This window comes from Eucalyptus grandis, chromosome 4 (assembly GCF_016545825.1).
Source record: "Eucalyptus grandis isolate ANBG69807.140 chromosome 4, ASM1654582v1, whole genome shotgun sequence".
In the NCBI taxonomy this organism is placed as follows: domain Eukaryota; kingdom Viridiplantae; phylum Streptophyta; class Magnoliopsida; order Myrtales; family Myrtaceae; genus Eucalyptus; species Eucalyptus grandis.
In genome coordinates this window covers 34,776,432-34,796,908 of record NC_052615.1, presented here as the reverse complement: position 1 = coordinate 34,796,908, position 20,477 = coordinate 34,776,432, and the positions used below count along the sequence as shown (strand labels likewise).

Below are 20,477 nucleotides of genomic sequence, written 5' to 3'. Positions count from 1 at the left end.
ATTTGACAACTGACGAGGTACCACCAATTCTTACATCCAATCAAAACCGCACCTTCCCCCAGCAAGCAAAAGTAGGTGCGCGGGTCATGTCAAATGAATTATTTTCCTTAATCAAGTACTAAGGGACATCAATAGCAGCTCGTTGGACTAACAACAATACTCCCTTGAACGGGCAATAGCAGGACTTCTATAGTCCTGTAGATGTGGATGTGTCCTCAGAAATTTATTCCTGAGCTAATCAATTGCTCGTGTCACACGGCGAAACTTGCTTGACAAGCTAGAAAGCCGAAAGGGGAAGGCTACAGGTCCGTTTGATAATGCTTATGTTCGGGATATAATTTCTTTTTAAAAATAATTTTTTATTTTTATTTCTCTAAACAATTTCTCAATTAAATAATGTATTTGATAACTACACAAAATTTTTATTCTCGAAATGGAAAAATAATAGGAATGCGTTTGATGCAATTTACAAAAAAATTGTAATGTAGAATTTTTTTTTAATTCTATTTTTTTTTTTTTGTTTCAAATTTATTCTTTAGTCACTTTTTTATTCTGGAGAATAGAAAAATTAATTGATATTACTAAATGGATTTCTGATTTTTTTTTTTTCAAATAAAAGAATAAAAATTGAAAGAAATAAAAACGTTATCAGATGGAGCTTAAGAAAATGGATAGCAGTGACGGCATCGAGCCGGATATATTGCTTGATAAGAAATTAACCTGGGAAAGACTGCCTTGAGGAGGCTCGTCAGCACAACAAGAGCTCCTTAGAACTGAAGTCTTCTCCCGAGCATAATACAGAGCGCCAAGGAACGGTCGCTAGAGAAAGTTCCCAGAATTTCTTAATCAAAAGCGAGTGCTGCTTCTCTAGAATAGGATCCTAGGGAGAATAAACTCAAGCCCTCATTTCCAACGACTCTAAAGAAGACTTTCTGATACTTGGAGAGCCCGCAAAATTCGTCGCTCGTGACAACTTTGGAACGAACTGCCCGAGAAAGCTCCAGGTCTCGTGTGCTGATTGAACCATTTTTTGTGGGCGTTGCCATCCGGGGGAGGCGCCATTTCCAGCTCCCACCTCCACCACCACCTCCACCCGCCACTCGTCAACCCCAAAGTCTAGATATTCTAAGTATTTTTGCCGTGGGAACAGGATGCTCTGTTTCGCCATTTGCGAAAGCGGCGCGCGTACGACGAAGCCCGGGGTCGACATTATTTTATTAAAGCAGGGGACGCAAAAGTTGAACTTCGCAATCAGTCATTCGTCCTCGCACGCTTGGAACTTGCATCTGATGCGGACTAGCAATCGGAATCGCGAGAAACCCACTTTATATATATGCGAAAAATTATTCAAAAAATCTTAATCGATCTTTTAATTTTGTTAATAAAGTCATTAACTTATTTTACTTTTTGTCAATTAAGTTTGTCCGGTCGATTTTAGAGAGATTACCTACGTGGATAATTTTTAGTACTGTTTTGCTTTTTTTTTTTTTTGTTCTTCTTCTTTTCTTTTTTTTCCTTCTTTTTTTTTTTCTCCTTTCTAGTCTTTTTTCTTTTTCTTTTTCTTCTTTCCTTTTCTCTTATTCCCTCGGCCGACCTCCACCGGCCATTGGCCCTCGATAGTCTAGTTGGAAAAATGATATGTTCACATCAGTGATTTCGATCAAAATTGATGGAATGGATTTAATTGACAAAAATCGAAAATATTTAAGATTCAACTAGCAAATTTAGATTTTTTTTTGACCAAATTGACAAAAGTATGATAAGTTTAGAATTTTTCAAACAATTTTCCCTACATTATATAGGCCGCTCGGTCTCGTCACTTCGGGGTGTGCATTCAAAAATTTGAAAGGTGCTGAAAATTGTTAATGTAAATAATTTTTAATAATATTTTCAATATTTTTTAATTCATTTTCCCTTTTTTCTTCTTTTTTTTTTCTCTTTTTCCCTCCGCTAACCTCCACTAGCCATTGGCCCTTGGTAGCCCAATTGGCAAAATGACATATTCACATAAGTGATTTTCAACTAAAATCAACTAATTTACTCAATCGGTAAAACTTAAAAATGTTTAAAACTCATCTGATAAAATTGGAAGGTTTAGAACGGAATTGAGAAAAGTGCGAAAGGTTTAGGATTTTTCAGACAATTTTCCCTGATATTCTACGGAACTCTTGAATCTCGTATCACTCGTGGACACGTATCATTTCCCCTCTCGGACTATTTTTCCAAGCGGGCTTTTGAAAATTTGGCACACACATACGTAGGAGCGACGACTTGGGAAAGGAAGAAGTCTAGGCCAGTGACAACGATACCATCCTACTTTCTCAACAGCGGACGTTCAAATCAATTTTTACCGGTCAACAATGCCCCAAAAAAAAAGTCAACGGAGCCTCGCTGATTGGTGGGGCCTTTCCCGTCCGCTTCCCTTCACGGCTTTCAACGTCCGTTACCGACCGCTTCCCTTTGCTTTGGGCCCCACCCCTCTCTCTCATTGCGTTTTCTTTTTTGCTTTTTGGTATTGGGCCTATTCTCTCTCTCTCCGTGGGCCCCACGCACTCTCTTTCTATGGAAAAAATAAAATAAAAAAGAAGCTTTATGAGGAAGGTGCTGATGACGACACGTCAGGCAATCTTATCTTTCCCTCCCACTTTCCTTACCGGGCCCCACCACCCATCACTTATTTCCGCAATTGACCCCTCGGAAATCAGGAAATTGCGATTCGGGCCTCCTAGTCAGATGTGATTGCTTTTAATGACCCGGACCCGAAAATCAAGTCGAGGAATAATCGACGCCCACGCGTGACGCGTGACCCTCACCCGCCACCGAGAAAAAAAAAATCAGAAAATCGGGAAAAATCCCTTCCCCCAATCAGAACGCGACAACGCCGCGTAGTTTGAAAAGTCAACTGGGGCCCGCCGGGTGCCCCCGTCCAATCAGGGGGGCGGGCGGTGAGTCACGCGCGTGCCGTGCGCGTCACGGCATCGAAAAAGCAGCCCCTCCAAGCGCTAATAATTCAATTTTGTGGTGCTGCTTGAAAGCGACGGTTTTCCTCTTGCTTTTCGCGCACGTAAGACCGACCTTCAACACGCTTTCGGGGACGCTCAAATGCCTCGCGAGCTCGCCGATCCTGGCTCACGCCGTTTAGCTGCTGGCTCCTGGATGCTGTTCATGCCGCCCGTCGCTTAACGGCGTCGTCTCTCTCCACTGTTCCCTCCCCTACCTCCGCCCTTCCGTACTACTCCCGATCTAGGGTTCCGCCGGATCTCGGCGGCCCGCGGCGGTCCGACCTATCGAACCTCGGTTACGGCCAGTTATTTTGTTTGTATTCTGGTAAGCTAGATCGCCTGCCCTGTACTGCCGATCTCTCATGGAATTGGAGGTTTGGTCGTCAATCTTCATGAGATTGAAGGGTTTGTTGTTGTTTTTGCTTTGGCTATCATCTTGTCGGATAGGCCTAACGGTTTTAATCAGCGCTCTGGTTTTTTTTTTGGTGGTACGGGTTGATTCAGAGCAGATCGGAGCCGATTGCTTTGTTTTTTGTCTTACGGTTTTCGTGTAAGTACCTTTTCCCTCGTTGGAATCCGTACCTTGTGGTTGAAATTTCGTTTTGTGCATCTGCTTTTTAGGTTTTGTAAACCTTTTGGGATTGTTGGCGGCAATTGGGGAAAATCTAACCTAGATCCGGCGGTTCTGCTTAGTTTTGAGCGTGTTTCAATGGATCTTTTTGTGGCCGCCTGATTTTGTTCGCACAAACTGGAGTGATTTGGAAAGCGATAGGGTTTTTGTGGAAAGCTAGGAGCCATCGGACTTTAGTCGAGTGATATTATAAAATTTTTGGGGCTTTTGAGTTAGTTTGGTGTCCATATCTTTGATTTGTAACTTTTGTGAGGTTTATAGGAACAAGATGCATGCTAGAATCTGAGTTGTGGTTTGGTATGTTAATGGAGCTTATTGATCGCAGGTGTTGTAGGGGCTGTCGTATTTTTGGGCGTTACAGCGATCAGTGAGGATGACTTCTACTGTTTATACAATTACTGCTTCTGTTAATACAATTGCAACAGATATCGACATAATGGACTTTAATACTCACACTTGGTATGTTTTGTCTTTAGATTTCAATCTTATCAAGCTGTACCTTGTGATATAGATGGCAAGGTGTTTATTTCCTTTTCCCGGGTTTGAATTCGTTCAGCCAAAATGACGCTTAACAGTTGTATTCCAAAATGTTCAAATAAGATGAGTTCATCTTTGCGTATATAGCCTGTTTGCAGACAGGGCATCGGTTTGTTGTCGGTAGAAAAAGTTAGTTTCTAACTCATTTAACTTTTCCAGGTCTCTCCTGCAATCTCCAGTGGAAAAGTCGCTCTGAAGTGCACCTGAACCAGGCTATTTGGACAACTTTCTGTACGAGTTTATTTTGCATTCGAACTTGAACTCATCAATAGTGATTGATCTAGTACAAGCGGATAGAAATGCAAGCCGAAATCGGAAAGGTATTGGATAGTGATGGTAAGAAAAGAATCTCGCTCAATTTGAAGCGAAAGCGAGCAGTTGGCATTGCTGATGTAGCTCCCAAGGTTCCGCGCTCCTGCGATATATCATCTACTAATAATAAGCATGGAAAACGAAGGAAAGTTGATGGCTTCAAAAGCACTGCCAGCTGTCTGTCTCCTTTTGGAAAATCTATCGCTAGATACTATTATAGTTTCATGAAAAGTGGGGTTCCGCAACGTTTGATGTATTATCAAAATGGTGACTGGACTGATTTCCCCCAGACTCTAATTGGCATGATCAAAGAGGATCTGAGCAAGAAGAAGGCCGCCATAGAGGTGAATTTTGGTGGTGATCATTTTCTGCTAGATTTCTTGCACATGTTTCGACTAGACTTGGAAAGTAACGTACAGCAACCTATTGCTTGGATTGATGAAGCTGGTAGCTTCTTTTTTCCAGAAACCTTTGCCAGCGAGTGCTGTCAACATAAATGCTTTGATCTACCAGAGCCTATGCATGGGGATGGGCCTTGCGAATTGAAGCTGCAACTTGAGATTGACATAAGTGGCATAGATCAATTTAAGCTAAAAGAATGTAGTGGCGAGTCAACCACTCCCAACAAGCAAATCCAGAAATCAGCCAATGAACGCATGTTTATGGAAGTTGAAGAAAGCTGTGACAGGAAACACCGGGTGAACTTGGTTGAAACTGTCGGCGAGAATAAGCAGATGGAGGTAGAAGTGGCCTCTAGGATAAAACATGATGGTGGGAAACTGGATTCTGAAACAGTGAGGAAGATGTTCCTCACAGGCGTGGGCGCTACTGCTGTGGGCAGTCTTAATTTGCATCCCTGCTCAAGTGAACCAATGCGAGATCAATTAGAGCTTTTCCAGAAGCAAATTGAGATAACCGAGAAACGCCGGGGAACTGCAAATGTTAAGTACGCTTGGCTTGCCATTCCAAAGGGGATGTTGCCCACACTTATGAAATATGGGCTTGGAAATTGTGGAGCACTGATAAGTAAGCCCACTTATGGCAGTGGTGTGCAGCTTGCGGCTGCAAACTGTATTCAGATCAGGTGGATATCTTCTTTTGATATCAGCAGCAAATATGTTATCAAAGTGCAGCAGCTTATATGGATGCATCTAGACACAATGATCACATACTCATGCACACATTACATGATCAAATTCCTATACAGCAAGCAACATTTTATACTTCTTTCCCTGGGGAAAACACGCTGGAAAGAAAAGTTGAAAATTCAAATCTTGATGGGCTTTAGATGATTTTAACCACTGGGCATTTGAATTTTTTGTTTCTTTAATGTGAATTGGAACTATTAGCAAAGACAAAGCATCTTCCGGTCCTAGGACTGCAAGGGAAGTAATCAAAATGCAAGTCATGGCTTAGCTGTTGTCCTTGTGTTTTAACCATGATAGGCATATTTTTGTAATAGTCAATTCTTACAAAAACTAACATAAACCCCTGCCTCCTCTCTTCCCCCCCCAACCCCCAAAAAAAATAATAATAATGAACAAATAAATAAAGGAAAAAAGAACAAAACGTTTGTGCACACAAGACACTTTATCCTGTTCCTTTCCAGTTTTTATTTATGTTAATTCTTTCCTTTTCGTCTTTGATTTCATTAAGGTTTATTTCTTGACCTATATAGAGGTTTCAAATTTTGGTTTGTTCTCAGAAATAATAATGATGTTGACGAAAATGGAGTTCAACACATGGTGCTTTGCCGTGTAATAATGGGAAACATGGAGGTTGTACATCCTGGATCTACACAGTGTTATCCAAGTGGCGAGGGCTTTGATAATGGAGTAGATGATCTTCAAAACCCCACACGTTATGTAGTCTGGCCTATGAACATGAACACCCACATTTATCCAGAATATGTTATTAGCTTCAAGGCCACATTGAAAACCGAAGGTGAGAGTTTTTTTATAATTCGTCGGTCATCTCTTTTGCTAACGCTTATCGTGTACAACATGCCAATTATGTTATTGGTCATTTGTCCGATGGAACATCATAAGTTGATCTTGATGTCCAGATATCATCTTCACAGACTCAACCTATCTTGGATGAAGAGATTTTTGAAGTTGATGTTTTAATAACAAGGCCTTTCCTTTCATATGTTGATGTCGATTGTTCAATGGGCCTCATTCATTCAGGAGATTGATCATCAGTTCAACTACTGATTGGATGACTCAGTTAGTCATGTCTTTTTGCAAGTGCTTTCGTATGTATTTGCTGCACTTTAGCCCCAGTATTGTTGTGTATGCAGATCTGATTGGAACTAGGAGTAACCATACTGCATTGAGAGTTACAAGGTCTTTCCAGGAGCCTCAAACAGACTCTTCTGCAGTTGACTCAGTAAGGATCCCAAATATGTTGTTTATTTGCCTTTTTTTTTCCTGCTTTGGATACTGTGGTTTGCTAGATGATTGGCAATGTGTTCGTAACTTTCATTTTTCTTTTCTTTTGAAAATCTTTATTTGTGTTTGAAGAAAGCCTAAATTTTAGAAATTACCTGTTCATTTGCCGTGGCAGTTAAGAGTACATTGCTATGTGCTTGTAGTTGATGGCTACTTCTAGTCAGCACTAATGGTATATGAGAGGGCATTCCATGTGACAGTTACACCATGGTAGTGCATGTGGTGCAATATGCCAATAAAAAAATGAGTTATCACTAAGTATTGTGCAGGATGACAAGCATTACATGCAGACAACATGATTGGTCAATCGCGTCATATGGGCTGTGTAGCTAGGGCTTAAAATACTGTCTCCCAAAAATACTTTTTCCCAATAGGACAGGGCTGTGTAGCTTGCCACTACTTATGGTGGCCGTCTGGCATTGATCATTATTGAGTATGATGCTAAGATTCCCGTGATTAATGATTAAAGATGTTGAAAGAACATATGCACGAATTTGCATAAGATGAATGTGAAGTGGAAATGTTAAGATAGATAATTAAGATCATACTACAAGAGGTATCAGGAAGTTCAGATGTGTATTAAAGCATTTTTGATATTTTTCTACAATGACTTTCTTATAAGTATAGTCTTCTTGCCCTGTTGTTAGGAAGTCTGGTCTGCTGCAACTTTTAGTCATTTCCTTTTCAAATTGCATACAAGTTTTTGGGGTTTTCCTTCCTGTCAATTGCAGGAAAGTAGTAGTCATCCACCTTCAGACATTGTGGAACATCAGGGGAAAGCTCCTACAATAGGTTCCAGTGCTCCTAAGACTCCTAGATCCCCCTGGATGCCTTTTCCTATGTTGTTTGCTGCTATTTCTGACAAAGTTACTCATAAAGACATGGAATTGGTGCAGAATCACTATAACTTGTTCAGGGTATGCTCACAATTGTAGCAATGTCTTCTTTTTTCAACATTATGGGTATTATTTTGGCCAATCAAACTGATGGTTCTTTTTAATACCAGGCAAGGAAGATTACGCGGGACGATTTTGTCAAGAAGTTGAGACTTATAGTTGGTGATGATTTATTGAGATCAACTATAACTGGTCTTCAGTGCAAGGTACCTCTGCTCACAACTTTAGTTTCACTCCATTTGGAGCAACTTCTAAGTACTGCTACTTGGATCCATTGAAATGTTACGTGCATTCATGCATCCACTTCTTTGGTTGGTGCATTGTTGGTGATGGTTTTCATGGACTGTTTCACATTAATCACTTGAGAAAATTCATCAAAATGGAAAAATATTATGTTATATTGGAGAGAATGTCCTATCAGGCTATTGGTGAACTGTGTCATTAGCTTTTTTGGTCTCATTTCAGATCCAACTCTATTTTCACTTGTTACTGTCTCTCATTTGAAGTGGCATCATACTTGATTGTGTCATTGGCTGTTTGCAGACTCCTTCGAAGAGCGAGGAGGAGCAGAAAGCAGGAGGCCCTGGTGGATGTTGATTGTCCTCATCTTGGTGTGGAGGCCTGTTTCCAATCCTTTCAAGATGTTTGGCGATGGAGTCGCGAGTGCTGTGTTCTGCGAATGCGTCGACATGAAGTGAATGTTATCTTTTCCCCTTATCCTTCGTAGCAATAGTTTCTGCATGTCAAAATTTGTATAGAGTAGTTTCTTAAATTTCCTACATAGATCTAGTTTGTTAGATTGGATAAAGTGCTTGTTGAAATTGGACAGCCTTGTGTCACGGGTTGCCGCGCGGTCACGATCCCAATCGATCGGCCCGTGACACTTGACTTTTGGAATTACCGCTTTCATGCTGATTTGAGGTGTTAAAACTCCGGATTTTCTTGCGAACTATGCTGAGCTAAGCATTATATTTTTCTCATGCTTCCTATCCTGTTGGTGTTTTGCCTTATTTGACAGCTGCAGAGTGGTCCTGAGATCCTAATAGGGGACAAAATTTAACAAGTGAAGACTGCACATCTTTCGCGGGTGTTACAAATATGAGGCCATAGCTTTGGTTTGCGTCTTGTGAAATCCATCGTAGATAAACTCACCGAAGCTCTTCCTCATAAGCAGATGAGCCTCATCATAACTCCTGCCCATAATGCTTAGAAGCGAGCAAGAAAGGGCCGAGGGCTGTTTATTCACTAGGACAGCAAACCAAAACGTGTTGAATCAAATTATAAATCTTGAAGGTGGGAAAAGAGCAAGCGACAGCACGAATCCGAGGATTTAAGTCCTCTATTGCTGGTTATAAAACGCAAGAAAAATTCCTGTGAAAGGAGCATAAGAGCCAAAAGAAGACGCGCCCTGGACGGGCCTGGACCAACTTTAAAAAGAATCTCACCATGAAATTGGTGGATCTGGGCTTGTATTTTTAACCAGAATCGACAAGCAATCACGTCACCCTCAGAGACGTGAAAAGGTAGAAGAACGAAACAGACACACGAGGCCCCGCTTGGTCCGACGTTTCAGGTAAGCGTCAATCATGGAGCAATCGCTGCTCCCCGACTCTTTCGCCCTTTTGACTCATTCTCCGCTGCCGCCTGCTAAACTACGAAAGTGAAATGTTAGTCAGCAGTCAATGCCGCCGGAGGCGATTTTAAGTTTTAGTGTACTTCGCAGCCGGGGCCCCACTGCGAACCTACCTTCTTTTTCCTAATCTTTCCATGCGAAAAAGAGAGCCCACGAGCTCTGCTCGAAGCTGCTGCTGCGAAATTTCGCGAGAGGATTTCTACAGGGGGACCGTCCGCTCCTCCCCTTAGCAGTCGCTTTCCTCACGGCAGCAGAGACTCTTCCCTTCGGACCTCAACGAATCGGACGGCCGCGCGGCCGGCACGGGGGGTCCACATTGAGGGCAGTGCGGTTCCGACACGTGTTGGGACGGTGGGGCCGAGGTTTGAATGATGGTGTCATGATGGGGGTGAATAATTTCTTTTTGACATTCCCGAGTCGACAGTGGTGGAGATAGATGGAGACGGGTGTCTATAGCCTTATGCCTAGACTAGGTTCGAAATGGACACGCGTTCCTTTCGCTAGTGACCTGGTCAAGGCCGAGGCCCAATAACGTTTTCGATGAATTAGGAGTAGGTATATAGAAATCCAGCTATCTAGATATTTATAAAAGACACCTCATAAGTCGATGAAATCGGTTCAATTCTTAGCCCGTGCAAGTGACCTCCACTCAAAGTAACATATGGTTTGTGGCAGTCTAGTTATCTTTGACCATTCTACATGGCACATCGCCACGTCAAGTGAAAATTAGTCGGGAGATCTACGTTGTAATTTTGCATAAAGATTTAGGATTAAATTAAGCAAAGATTGGAAAATTCAAGATTAAATCGTTGTCCGCACAAAAGATTTAGAACTGATTCGACAATTCCCCAATTTCACAATGGCGGACATATTACAAAATCCCTGTACCTTATTTTGGATTGAACATATAAAATTGTTATTCACATGTGTTGAAGCAGAAGGTTTTTTTTAATAATTCAGCTTTCAAAAAGTGAAGCAATAGCTGAGAAGCGAAAGTGGAAGAAATATTGGAAGGATATAATTCTTCACGATGGAGCTCGGCCTCTGACAGTTTATACTTGATCGGGCCGTTCAAGCTTAAGCTTGGAGCTTAATTAATCATTAGCTTTAGGTTAATCGACTCGAGAGGTTGGGCTTGGGTTTTCTTCGTCAATTAGGATTTGGTGCGTTAAAATGAGGAAGGATTCTATTCATCCTCCACAATCTGATTTCAAAAGATACCCACATTGCGAAAGTTGCGCATCAATGTCATCCACAATTAGTAATCGGTGACAATATTTTGTCCACACGATTTCGATGTTATAGACGACAAACATAGCATTCCTACCTTAATTTATCATTTTTTATTATTTGACAATGATGGATTTGGCAAACCATTGGACATGCAACATATTTTGTTCGATTGGGTTAATCTGTGAAGGTTCATTTTTTCGTTCTCTTGGAAGCTCGAAAGCTTTATCGCTCCTTCTTCCCAGCTATTCTGTGTGCACAGACTCGTCTCTTGGTAGGAGCTACAGCGGATTTCCCGAGACCAAATTTCTAATCGACACATTTCCCGAGACCAAATTTCAAATCGACACAATTATTGTCATTATTGGCATGATAGGGGGTGGGAATTGAGCATGAACTTTGAAAAAAGCAAGTGGGTGTAGATCTATCAAACTTGTTTTTTTTTCCCCTCGTAATAGGAAGTTCTTATTCAACCTACTCTATGCTAATAACCGAGGGTCCGAAGGAACATATGTCCATACTTGCATTATTTCGATGCAACGTTGGCATTGCATCTAGTAGATATGACAGCAACTATTGGAGCAAATAGTCCGTGTTCCCACGCTACCACCCCCACCTAACCCTAAATGTCAAGATGAAGCTAGTGAGTGGACCCCCATCATTTATTTTATGGACGGAAGAAATTATGTATGTAATAATTTAACAGTACATCGTAGATTGAATAGGAAACCCTTTACCAAACATTCATTGTTTTCATGTGTTGTTTAGATTATTAGTAGGAATTAGTACACAATGAGTTATTGGCCAAAGAAAATACACTGTCTCGATAGTTTTGTCGAGTTATCCTTGGCCCAACTAAGCTTGTTGATCAAGTCTACCTCCTCCAATCTTGTCTAAAGCGGGTCATCTAAATATGATGTACAAGATTTTTGAATAAATATCGGTAGAAATTGACGCTCAAATAGTTGGTCGCGCTTTCACCACCGTCGGCCATAATCTTACTCATTAAGCGGCCAGCTCCACCGACCACGACGATGTCTCCCACCCCTCTCCAATCGAAATCTAAGGTTGCCTGAGATGGCAACCTCCTCGGCGAACACAATGAAAGAGAGGGAGAGGATGGTCTTTTTAGCATGAATTCACATGAAATATAAGGGCATTTCCGTCTATAACTGGACACGGCTAATGTGACTTGCCCTTGAAAGGTTACATGTCGAATAGAAAATCCGACGCGAAAACCTAACGTTTCTGGTAGCATATGTTGTCGGCATCAAGCAACGTGTAATCCTGGAAATTAAGAAAGGTGTTCGGCCGTGGCCTACATTTAAGCCCTACTGGGCTGCACGTCTTGTCAAAGCTCGGAGTGACAGCGACGAGCAAGTGTCTTCATTAACTCCCTTTGCTGGCCGTTTCCATGAGTACGGGTCACAGCTCGTGGCCGGTTCCTGTGCGCCCTTTGAAGCGATGGCGTGTGGGCCAAACGCCTTTTTTCCCATTGCGATTATCACGATGTAGGTGAGCGACTTCAATTGCCCTTGTACGCATCCCCCATCTCTCTCTCTCTCTCTCTCTCTCTCTACCGCATTATTGTCTCCTAGCGCCCGCTTTGACAGGAACAGCTCCTTCGCGCTCGCTAGAGGCCACCCGCATAGGTCCCCCTAACTCTATTCCCTTCTTGTTCCTCCTTTCAATCGGACCCGGTACGAGCTTATTCTCCAGTCCTTTTCTCCTGGATGGTAACTCTCCAAATGTAATTGCCATTTAGAAAAAAAGTTACTTCCAGAGATAGACTCGAAATGTACGTATTGGAGCCCGTCGATCTCGTTCTCATGCTAGGTTGAAGCATGGTCATTCTTGATGTTTTCATTCGCGTGCGTTTCTCGTGGAAGTTTAGGATCGCCGATCGAGTATTTTGAACGAGGTCTAGGCGATAAAAAGGTTCATGAAAAGGAAAGGTTAGTAGATGCTCGACATTTATAGTTTGATCAAGTGCATTGCGATAGTTCGATGCTATGGTGAAAATGTCTCGAGTTACGTTACAACTGTGATCTAAGAGCTAAGCTACATTTTAGAGGAAGAGCAACGTTAGGTACATCCAGATTGATCTGCGCAGCCGGTGTATGTTGAGTAAATATGCAGCAGACTAGGCGTAGGCATTCAAAACAAGTCGTGCATATTCAATATCAGAAAGGCACTCACCGACAAAATTTATTTAGCATATAGAGTTTTAAAAATAAAAATATTCAGTGTACATGCAGCATGAAATTGAATCTGATGGAAAAAGGTCGATTGAGCTGGAGTGTGGGTCAAAGTCAAAACTCCATTTCCCCGAATCTCACTCGGAGCTGTCTCTCTCTCTCTCTCTCTCTAAACTGAGGAAGAGCGGGTAGTAATGATGCGGCAATTATTGCAAAAAGCTACCAATACCATATGCATCAGAAAGTCCAACTGAAACGTGGCACAAGCATCGTCATGTATATGTATATATGCCCACACACATATATATAGAAAAACGTTCCTAGAAGGATGCGTTTTTCTCGTGGAATTCCTGTGCTTTCGTGACTTGACTTGATCTCCTATGTTTTGAGAGTAAGTTATATCTCCCGTTTTCCCCTATTTACACTCATATAAAGAAGGTTTTTTTTTCCTATATTCAAGGACCTCAGTGTCCAATATATATACCTAACACCCTAAAAAATCTCTAACTCTTATTCCAATTCTATCTTCTTCTTCTTTTTTGGTAAGTGTTCCAATTTTATCTTTTGTCTCATAAAAAATCTCAAACTTTAGATCCAATTTTAATTATACCCTCAACCTATCTTTTTCTCATAAAATAAAAAACCTCCAACTTTAAGTTATGTTCCAAATTTATCCTAAAATTTTTTTGTCCTATGAAAAATCCTCAATTTTGCATTCCAATCACAATTTTACCCTACAATTTTTACATTCTCATAAAAAATCACAAACTTTTACTCAAGTCACAAACCTACCCCCATTTTCCCTACGTCCAAAATCTCTCGTTGACAACCAAGAGATGGAAAACTCTTGAGTACAAGCTGTCCCAAGTGCAAGCTCTCCAACCACGAGAAATGGAACATTCCCACGCACGAGAGATCAAAGACCGAGCACAAAATCACAAACGGCGATTTTGACGTAGCATTTATAGAGGCAAATTTGGAACTCAATTAAAAGTTGGTGATCTTTAATGAGAATTTTTTTTTTTAAGTAGAGTAAAATTGAAACTAGACCTAAAGTTGGGATTTTTCATGAGACAAAACAAAAGTTTACGGTAGAATTGGTATTGGAGCTAAAATTAATGACTTTTTTATGAGTAAAAAAGTTAGGGTAGAATTGGAAATGAACTTAAAAGTTGAAAGTTTTTCAACGAGACAAAAGATAGAATTGGAAGAATAGCTAAAGGTGGAGGTTTTCAGGGTATAAGGCCTATATATGCGCGCATTAGACAGACTTTGTTCTGGCAACTGGCAAGTGAGGTCAAAAGAACAAACTGCATGATGAATGGGGAATTATTGCTCCGACGGTGGGAGAGAGAGAGAGAGTTATGGAGTTTCTAGTGAATTCATCTCGCCCCAGTCAACAGGCTACTGTAAAAAGAGGAGCCACCATGTGTCATTTCCGGTCAAACATCGTATGCTCTGTAATTTACCAAGTACGACTTTCGCACGGTTAATTCAGACAAAAGTCCGAAGTAGTCATTCGCGTTCGCGTTCTTCTTTGGTGGGTTTATAGATATAGCGTCATTCGCTTACGTTAAGCGCCGCATGCAGGTGAAATATTGCAGGGTAAGTAACTCAAAAAACGACAACTTTCTTTTTTACCCCCTTTGGTTCGGCGGTAATGGAGCCCTCTTGCCAGGACCAAATCAGAAATACTGAAAGCGAGAGTTGCTTCCGTCTTTTGATGCGCTCAATGCACCAGATCTTCATCTTTTCTGAACTTGGGGCATTTCTCTAGTCTTTCTTTTGGCCCCCCTACGTGCAAACCCTAAATAGCACTCAACACAGAAGCAAAAAGGTAGCAACATTTTCCTCTTTTCCTTGTGTTTTTCTCTATGGTGTGATTCATTCCATTCTCATATTTCTTTCTGTTGCTTCAATTGTAGAGATTGAGTATGGTAGTAGTGTATCATGGAAGACAAGATGATGCTATTGCATTAAAAACTTTTTAAAAAAGCTATTTGCTTAGTCAATTACTTCTTCTGCTTTTGATAAAGGATACTTATTTTGCTACGATTTGCTAAGTAGGAGCAAACTGTTAGAGAGATCTTTCAGTAACGGAAGCACAAAGTTCTTCGACTACTCATTCTTCCATCAGGGTCTAAATTAAGCCAATTTACAGAATTCGCGGATCACGCAATAAGACCCGTGCTCAGGTTTCGGGTTTCTTGACAACAATTGTACGAGTTCACGTTATTTACATTTATAACTTTTTATTATCAACCATTCACAAGGAATTCTCTCCCAGTGCCTATCTTTCATTCACAAACACAGAAAATATATCATTTCACTATGAATCGAATGATACCAGAAATGTGGGCACCACATGGGTCAAATAGCTTAGACTGCTTGATCCACGGTAAAAAAGTTTAGCCGGGAAAGTTTTTCCAAGCATGTGTGACAACGGTCCATCAAGACATACTACAATTACCACAAAGGATCTTTCTATGCTCATCATTATTGATGGTTAGATCTCTCTCTCTCTCTCTCTCTCTCTCTCTCTCTCTCTTAGTGGGAGACAAACTAAACCAATTAGGTTTCATATCTACGTAGGAATATGATGCCTTTGATTTGGATGCTCCCACAGGAGGGTTTCATACTAGATGAATTAGAAAGGCAGGACTTGCTTTTCCCCATCGTTTCTTGCTTTTCTTCTGCTTTCTGTCATTGTTTGTCTCCTTCCCTCTCTTTTTCACCTCACTTTTTTTCTCTTTTCCTTTCTCTCCTTTTCACTTTTCTTCTCTTTCTCTCTCCCTCTCTCTCCTTTCTTTTTCACTCTGATTTTCTGAGCCGGCACCTGGTTCTCTACACAGAGCAGTACCCTTAAGAGGTATAATGATTTCAAAATGAGTAGCGCACAGGAGAGAGAAAAAACAATAAAATAAAATAAAAGCAATCAATGTGAAGATGATCTTCCCAATGTGAACTCCAGATTGGGCTTCATGTTATTGCTTGTCCCCGAAAGATTCGGTGAGTTCACATCTGATATTCTTTCGTTGCTTGGACACTTTGCATTACGATCTTCCTGCAGGAAGGGAAAAAAAGGGGCAAAAACTTCATGGGCAAAAGGGAAGTGCGTGAAGGTAGGAATAAAAAGGACACTGTGTCTCAGGGAATAAAAGACTACTTATTGAGGAACAGCAACAAAAGAAAAAATTGCAGAGAGTATTTGAAAATCCTAGGGACAAGTTCATGTGACGAAGCAACTCTTGATTGTCAGGAAACGTAAAAAGAAAAAGAGAGAGAGAGAGAGAGAGATAGAGAATCAAAGATGTCACCTTTAAAGATGAGACCAACATATTACGAGAGAAAAGCAAACTTCGTATACAAAGAGGGGCATTTAGGGAAAGCAAGTGCCAGAATTTGGTACCTCAACGTATGTTGCGCAATTTCCTATGAAATCATCCTCTGGTAATTTCCCTTGCTTCCAGGCTTCCCTGTTAGAAACCAACCAAACATGTTTGAGACTCGAGAAACTATGTCTAATCAGTGGAGGCCATGCAAGAGAAAAAGCAAGAATCACTTGAGATAGCAGATCTTTCTTGCGAGCTCCTCCCCTTTTCACACATTATTGTCTTGATTCAGAAAAGGAGAATTAAAGTTGAAACCCACCCACGTGATAGACCAATTGCTAGTTGCCAAATCAAACAGCTGATTAGTGACGACACAAAGATGCAAAGCACCAAGGACACGAACTTCTAGCACGAAAGTTTTCTACAAATGGGTTCATATTTAGGGCATAATTTTTAGCGCCCGAATTTCCACGAATGGGTCCATCCATGGATACATCCTTTTTGACTACCAAGTGTGTGGGCCACCAATCAGTTTGTATCCCCTTACATAGAGAGTGCCCACAAAATCCAAAAGAAAGAGATGTCTTCGTTATATTCTTTAGGCAGATCTTGTCAAGTGGGAATCATTTCTTGGAATGGTGGGAGAGTTAATGGTGTATCTTACTCCATCTCCATGTCACACGCGAATGATGATGAGAAACAAATCATTGCGCCATCATTAAAGTTCCTCTCTTCCTGGTTTGGACATCGAAGCACATAGCAGTGATGAAGGGGTTTTGTTCTTTCTGTTTGCTGTTTGGATCTGAGTCCTATTTCTTAAATATGCAATGGTCAGTCTGTGCCATCCAACCAATGCAACTAATGCCTACTGAAACTGTAGATAATCCTCTGAAACTAAAGTTAGTTACACTTTTATGCCAAAATATTTTGGTTTCTTAAATGTAATTCTCTTTAGATGGACTGAAATGCTGGTCATGCATGAACTGAGGCCCCTGGCAGTAAGTAATTAAGGTATTGCGATGCCATTTGCCTAGTGAGTGTTCACCTTGCTGATTTGCTCCACTTTAGGGCATAGTAATCCTTTTCTTGATTATTGAGTTCTCCTTGTTGAATCGATGTCTCAGGCCCTCTTGAGTTGCCAATCTCGAACACCAAATCTTCCGAGGTATCTCCAGATGATGCATTATCAAGCACTTCAGATTGTCCTACAAAATGTCAAATTAAAGATTCTTAGATGGCTCATCAATAGTTCCGGTTCCATTCGAATCAAAATCAATACATAAAGAAACTTGTGGATACCTGAAGAAGCAGCTGTCTTATCGGTTGTCTTCACGGTTCTATACATCTGTCTCCACAAATTACAGTTCATTATCGAAATGCAACACATTCTCTTCACAAAAATATCAACGAGCATCTCTTGAGAGCAGTAATTATGTCTTTTGGTAAATAAAACTAATACAGATTCAGTATTCGTAGTTTTTCTTTCAATAATAAACAAGGACTATTCTGGCTATGAAAAGTAACTGATTAACACGTTTTATGGGAATATTAATCGCATGTGGTACTAATAGCTCAAATCAAACAAGTCTTTCAAATTCTATAGGACCCATATTGGATCGACAGAAAGTAGATAAACCATGCATGAGTTCTGCTCTTCAATTTATCAACAGAACCAGCCATCACAAGATTTCCATCTTCACGGGTGCTTAATTGAGCTAAATCAATGTGAATGAAAGGGTTATTGGCAAATTGACTGGCCAAAAAAAAAAAAAAACCGAAAAGGTCATTGGCAAATTCAGTTGCAAAATGGCAAGAGCCATGTATATACTTCCTGCTTTTTGACCAGTACCAAAGCCAATTATATAGTTACCGGGACAAGGCGAGTAAGACGACTGCACGGTCTTTTGTTCTACACATCATATGATTTTGTAGTCCAGTACGTACTGAACCTGTACTAACCATAGTTGAACCCCACTGTGGCTAGACCCATCCAAATGATGAACATATAATTAAGAAATGATGGTATCCTGCATTCCATTTCTCGGGCTTCGTGCATGGAATTTTAGTCCTTGTCTAGTTCCCAAAAGCCAATATTTGCACAAAACCTACTATGTAATTTCAAAAAGTAAGAAGAAAATTCATTGCACATACTCACCCTGGATTGGTTCGGACAAAAACGATGACAGAGGACTGACGAAACACCTTCGCAAATTACTCGGCTTTGTCCTACTGTTTCTCTCTCTCTCTCTCTCTCTCTCTCTCCCCGGAAGACTCAAACTCTTTACCTCACGTGGTGGTTTCACTCTTCCAAAGGGAAAAAGCTGTGCATGAGCTTGGAGGACCATTAGATGTAGGGGAAAAAGAAGGGGCCAAAAAAAAAAAAAAAATTGCAGGGTATTGGAATTTGATAAATGCATTGAACACCTCCCTCTGTGGTGCATAACAATGCAGGGCAGTAAATAACAAGTTCAGAAACTACAAGCAACCTTTCTACAAACTGCAAACAAGTGCATGCCTCGAAAAAGCAAACACGGGTCAAAACAAGTGTAATATGTGATTTTAACTCCCATAATGCGACAAAAGAAAAACGTGAAGAGAAAGAGGAGAGAAAAATTCGACAAAAATATCAGAGGTAAATTAATTATTAAAGAAGGGTTGTGTCTTTAGGTAGTAGTACCTGTAAATGAGATTTCACATGCGCCAAGGTGAGATCTTTCACATCCATTAACTCAAGAACCGACTTTGGTGTTGCTCCTAAACCCCACAACAAAAAAGAAACCAAAAAGAAAAATCGAAACATAATGAGTATATATATATATATAGGCGCTTGTCTTTTTCGTGACGTCTCTGAAATTGTTGCTAGCAGCAAATTCCAATGGGAACGGAAGCAATATAAGAAATTTAAGCTTGTTTTCATAAAGGAAACGAGACTAATGGTGCGCGTTGATTATCAAGGATTCGAGTGTTTAGGGATGAGAAAGAATCACTTTGCTTTGTAGATTATCCCGAAAAGTGATGAACTTAGCCTTTCAACTGAGAAAAAATGAGGCAGAGAAGATGAATATTTAACCTACTTTCATGGCCGCCTAACAGCTCGACGGCGTGGACGAACCGGGCATGAAGCGTGGTGGTCCACCGCATCCGAGGAGCCCTTGTGCTGCGTTTGGGCCCGGGGAACCTCGACGCGAGCCTCGACCGCATCAAGCCGTGAGAGTGGAATCTATTAGAACTCGAACGGCTCATGGCAGCGTTATTAGCCAGGGAAGAGAGTGAAGAATTGGCAATAACTTCAAGAGGCTGTTGCTGTTGATGATGAGAAAATGGAAAAGAAGTGTTTTGGTATAGCGGGATTCCTCTGATGGGTCTCAACGTTTCGACCTCTTGGCCAAGCGGATTATGTTGCAGATGCTGCTGATAAACAGTTCTGTGGTTCTTTTCTTGAAAACGATGGACGAGGCTGTTGCTGCCTCGTTTCTGGAGGAGAGGATGAGTGTCGGGTCCGGACCCAGTGAACAGGGTGGTCGACGACGGAGAGAGTTCGGGGCGAGTGTCGGGTTTCGACATGGAGGAGAGGGAGCTTCTAGAGTCCAAGGCCTTCTTCCAGAAGCTCAAGTTGGCCTCTTCTTGATCTGTTGATCTCCTCCATGCCGAGGTGGGTTTGCTGTTGGGAGGGCTTATCTGCAGCGATAAGTCAGGCTGTGCCGGGAAGAGCTCCATCCTCATGTGACCAAAACGTGCCCGGAGTCTCTCCTCTCGGCTGTTGTGGTGCTCTAGGATGAGAAAGATGCGAACTCGTGAGTATGGTTATTGGATTGGAACACGATGAAGATTTTGGGAGAGTTCAATTCCTCGTGGGGAGTTCAAATGGGGGGTTTTGATCAATTTGAAGAGCAGTTGCAGAGAGATTAGAGATGAGGGCGATTGAGAGGGAGAGAGAGGAGAAATTGACAAGGTACGAAGTGAATGGTTGGATGACTTGTGTGAAGTATATGTTAGAAAATGACACTTGAGGGGCTAGAGAGAGAAAGAGAGAGGGGTTTTTGTTGTGTGGACGTGGGAGTATGGTACAAAGGTATTTAAGAAAAGGATGAAAAGATTGAGGAACAAAAAGTTAAGAAACAAGTGACTTTGTTTGATTGCTTTTCACTCCTCAGCTATTTCTCTCTCGTTTCCCTTGGAGGAGAAAAAGGGCATTTTAACTGCAATATACCTTTCCTGTTAGCATTTGTCCCTCGAGAGCTTGAACTTGCGTTTGT

The 20,477-nt window shown here is 41.2% G+C and overlaps 2 protein-coding genes across 5 annotated transcripts; one reads left to right on the top strand and one right to left on the bottom strand.

Annotated features, from left to right (window-relative positions):
* The first annotated feature begins 3,056 nt into the window (after window positions 1–3,056).
* On the top strand, window positions 3,057–8,810 carry LOC104442046 (inactive poly [ADP-ribose] polymerase RCD1). Of its 4 annotated transcripts, none has more exons than XM_010055334.3 (8): window positions 3,057–3,327; window positions 3,512–3,552; window positions 3,959–4,092; window positions 4,330–5,566; window positions 6,188–6,426; window positions 6,782–6,870; window positions 7,664–7,849; window positions 7,939–8,810. In XM_010055334.3, the coding sequence occupies exons 4-8, from the start codon at window positions 4,470–4,472 to the stop codon at window positions 8,104–8,106; spliced, it is 1,779 nt and encodes a 592-aa protein (XP_010053636.2). In that variant the 5' UTR covers window positions 3,057–3,327; window positions 3,512–3,552; window positions 3,959–4,092; window positions 4,330–4,469; the 3' UTR covers window positions 8,107–8,810. The 4 variants fall into 4 exon arrangements, with proteins under 4 accessions (XP_010053636.2, XP_010053637.2, XP_010053638.2 ...); XM_010055335.3 differs by having other exon boundaries at window positions 3,507–3,552; XM_039311299.1 differs by having other exon boundaries at window positions 3,059–3,552; window positions 7,939–8,034; window positions 8,372–8,808.
* Window positions 8,811–15,184: 6,374 nt separating this feature from the next.
* Window positions 15,185–20,251, bottom strand: LOC104442045 (probable transcription factor KAN2). The gene is made up of 6 exons (XM_010055333.3): window positions 19,296–20,251; window positions 18,899–18,975; window positions 17,521–17,566; window positions 17,267–17,426; window positions 16,299–16,365; window positions 15,185–15,953 (listed from the first exon to the last, which is right to left on the bottom strand). The coding sequence occupies exons 1-6, from the start codon at window positions 19,942–19,944 to the stop codon at window positions 15,825–15,827; spliced, it is 1,128 nt and encodes a 375-aa protein (XP_010053635.2). The 5' UTR covers window positions 19,945–20,251; the 3' UTR covers window positions 15,185–15,824.
* Between the last annotated feature and the right edge of the window lie 226 nt (window positions 20,252–20,477).

What these genes read in the sequence shown, in the direction of transcription:
- LOC104442046 (XM_010055336.3), top strand. Translation starts at nt 4,470, where the DNA reads ATGCAAGCCGAAATCGGAAAGGTATTGGATAGTGATGGTAAGAAAAGA. An exon ending in GCAAACTGTATTCAGATCAG is followed by an intron (nt 5,567 to 6,187) that starts GTGGATATCTTC and finishes GTTTGTTCTCAG; the next exon opens with AAATAATAATGATGTTGACG. An exon ending in ACTCTTCTGCAGTTGACTCA is followed by an intron (nt 6,871 to 7,663) that starts GTAAGGATCCCA and finishes TGTCAATTGCAG; the next exon opens with GAAAGTAGTAGTCATCCACC.
- LOC104442045 (XM_010055333.3), bottom strand. Translation starts at nt 19,944, where the DNA reads ATGAGGATGGAGCTCTTCCCGGCACAGCCTGACTTATCGCTGCAGATA. An exon ending in GCTGTTAGGCGGCCATGAAA is followed by an intron (nt 18,976 to 19,295) that starts GTAGGTTAAATA and finishes TGTGGGGTTTAG; the next exon opens with GAGCAACACCAAAGTCGGTT. An exon ending in TAAGACAGCTGCTTCTTCAG is followed by an intron (nt 17,427 to 17,520) that starts GTATCCACAAGT and finishes GACATTTTGTAG; the next exon opens with GACAATCTGAAGTGCTTGAT.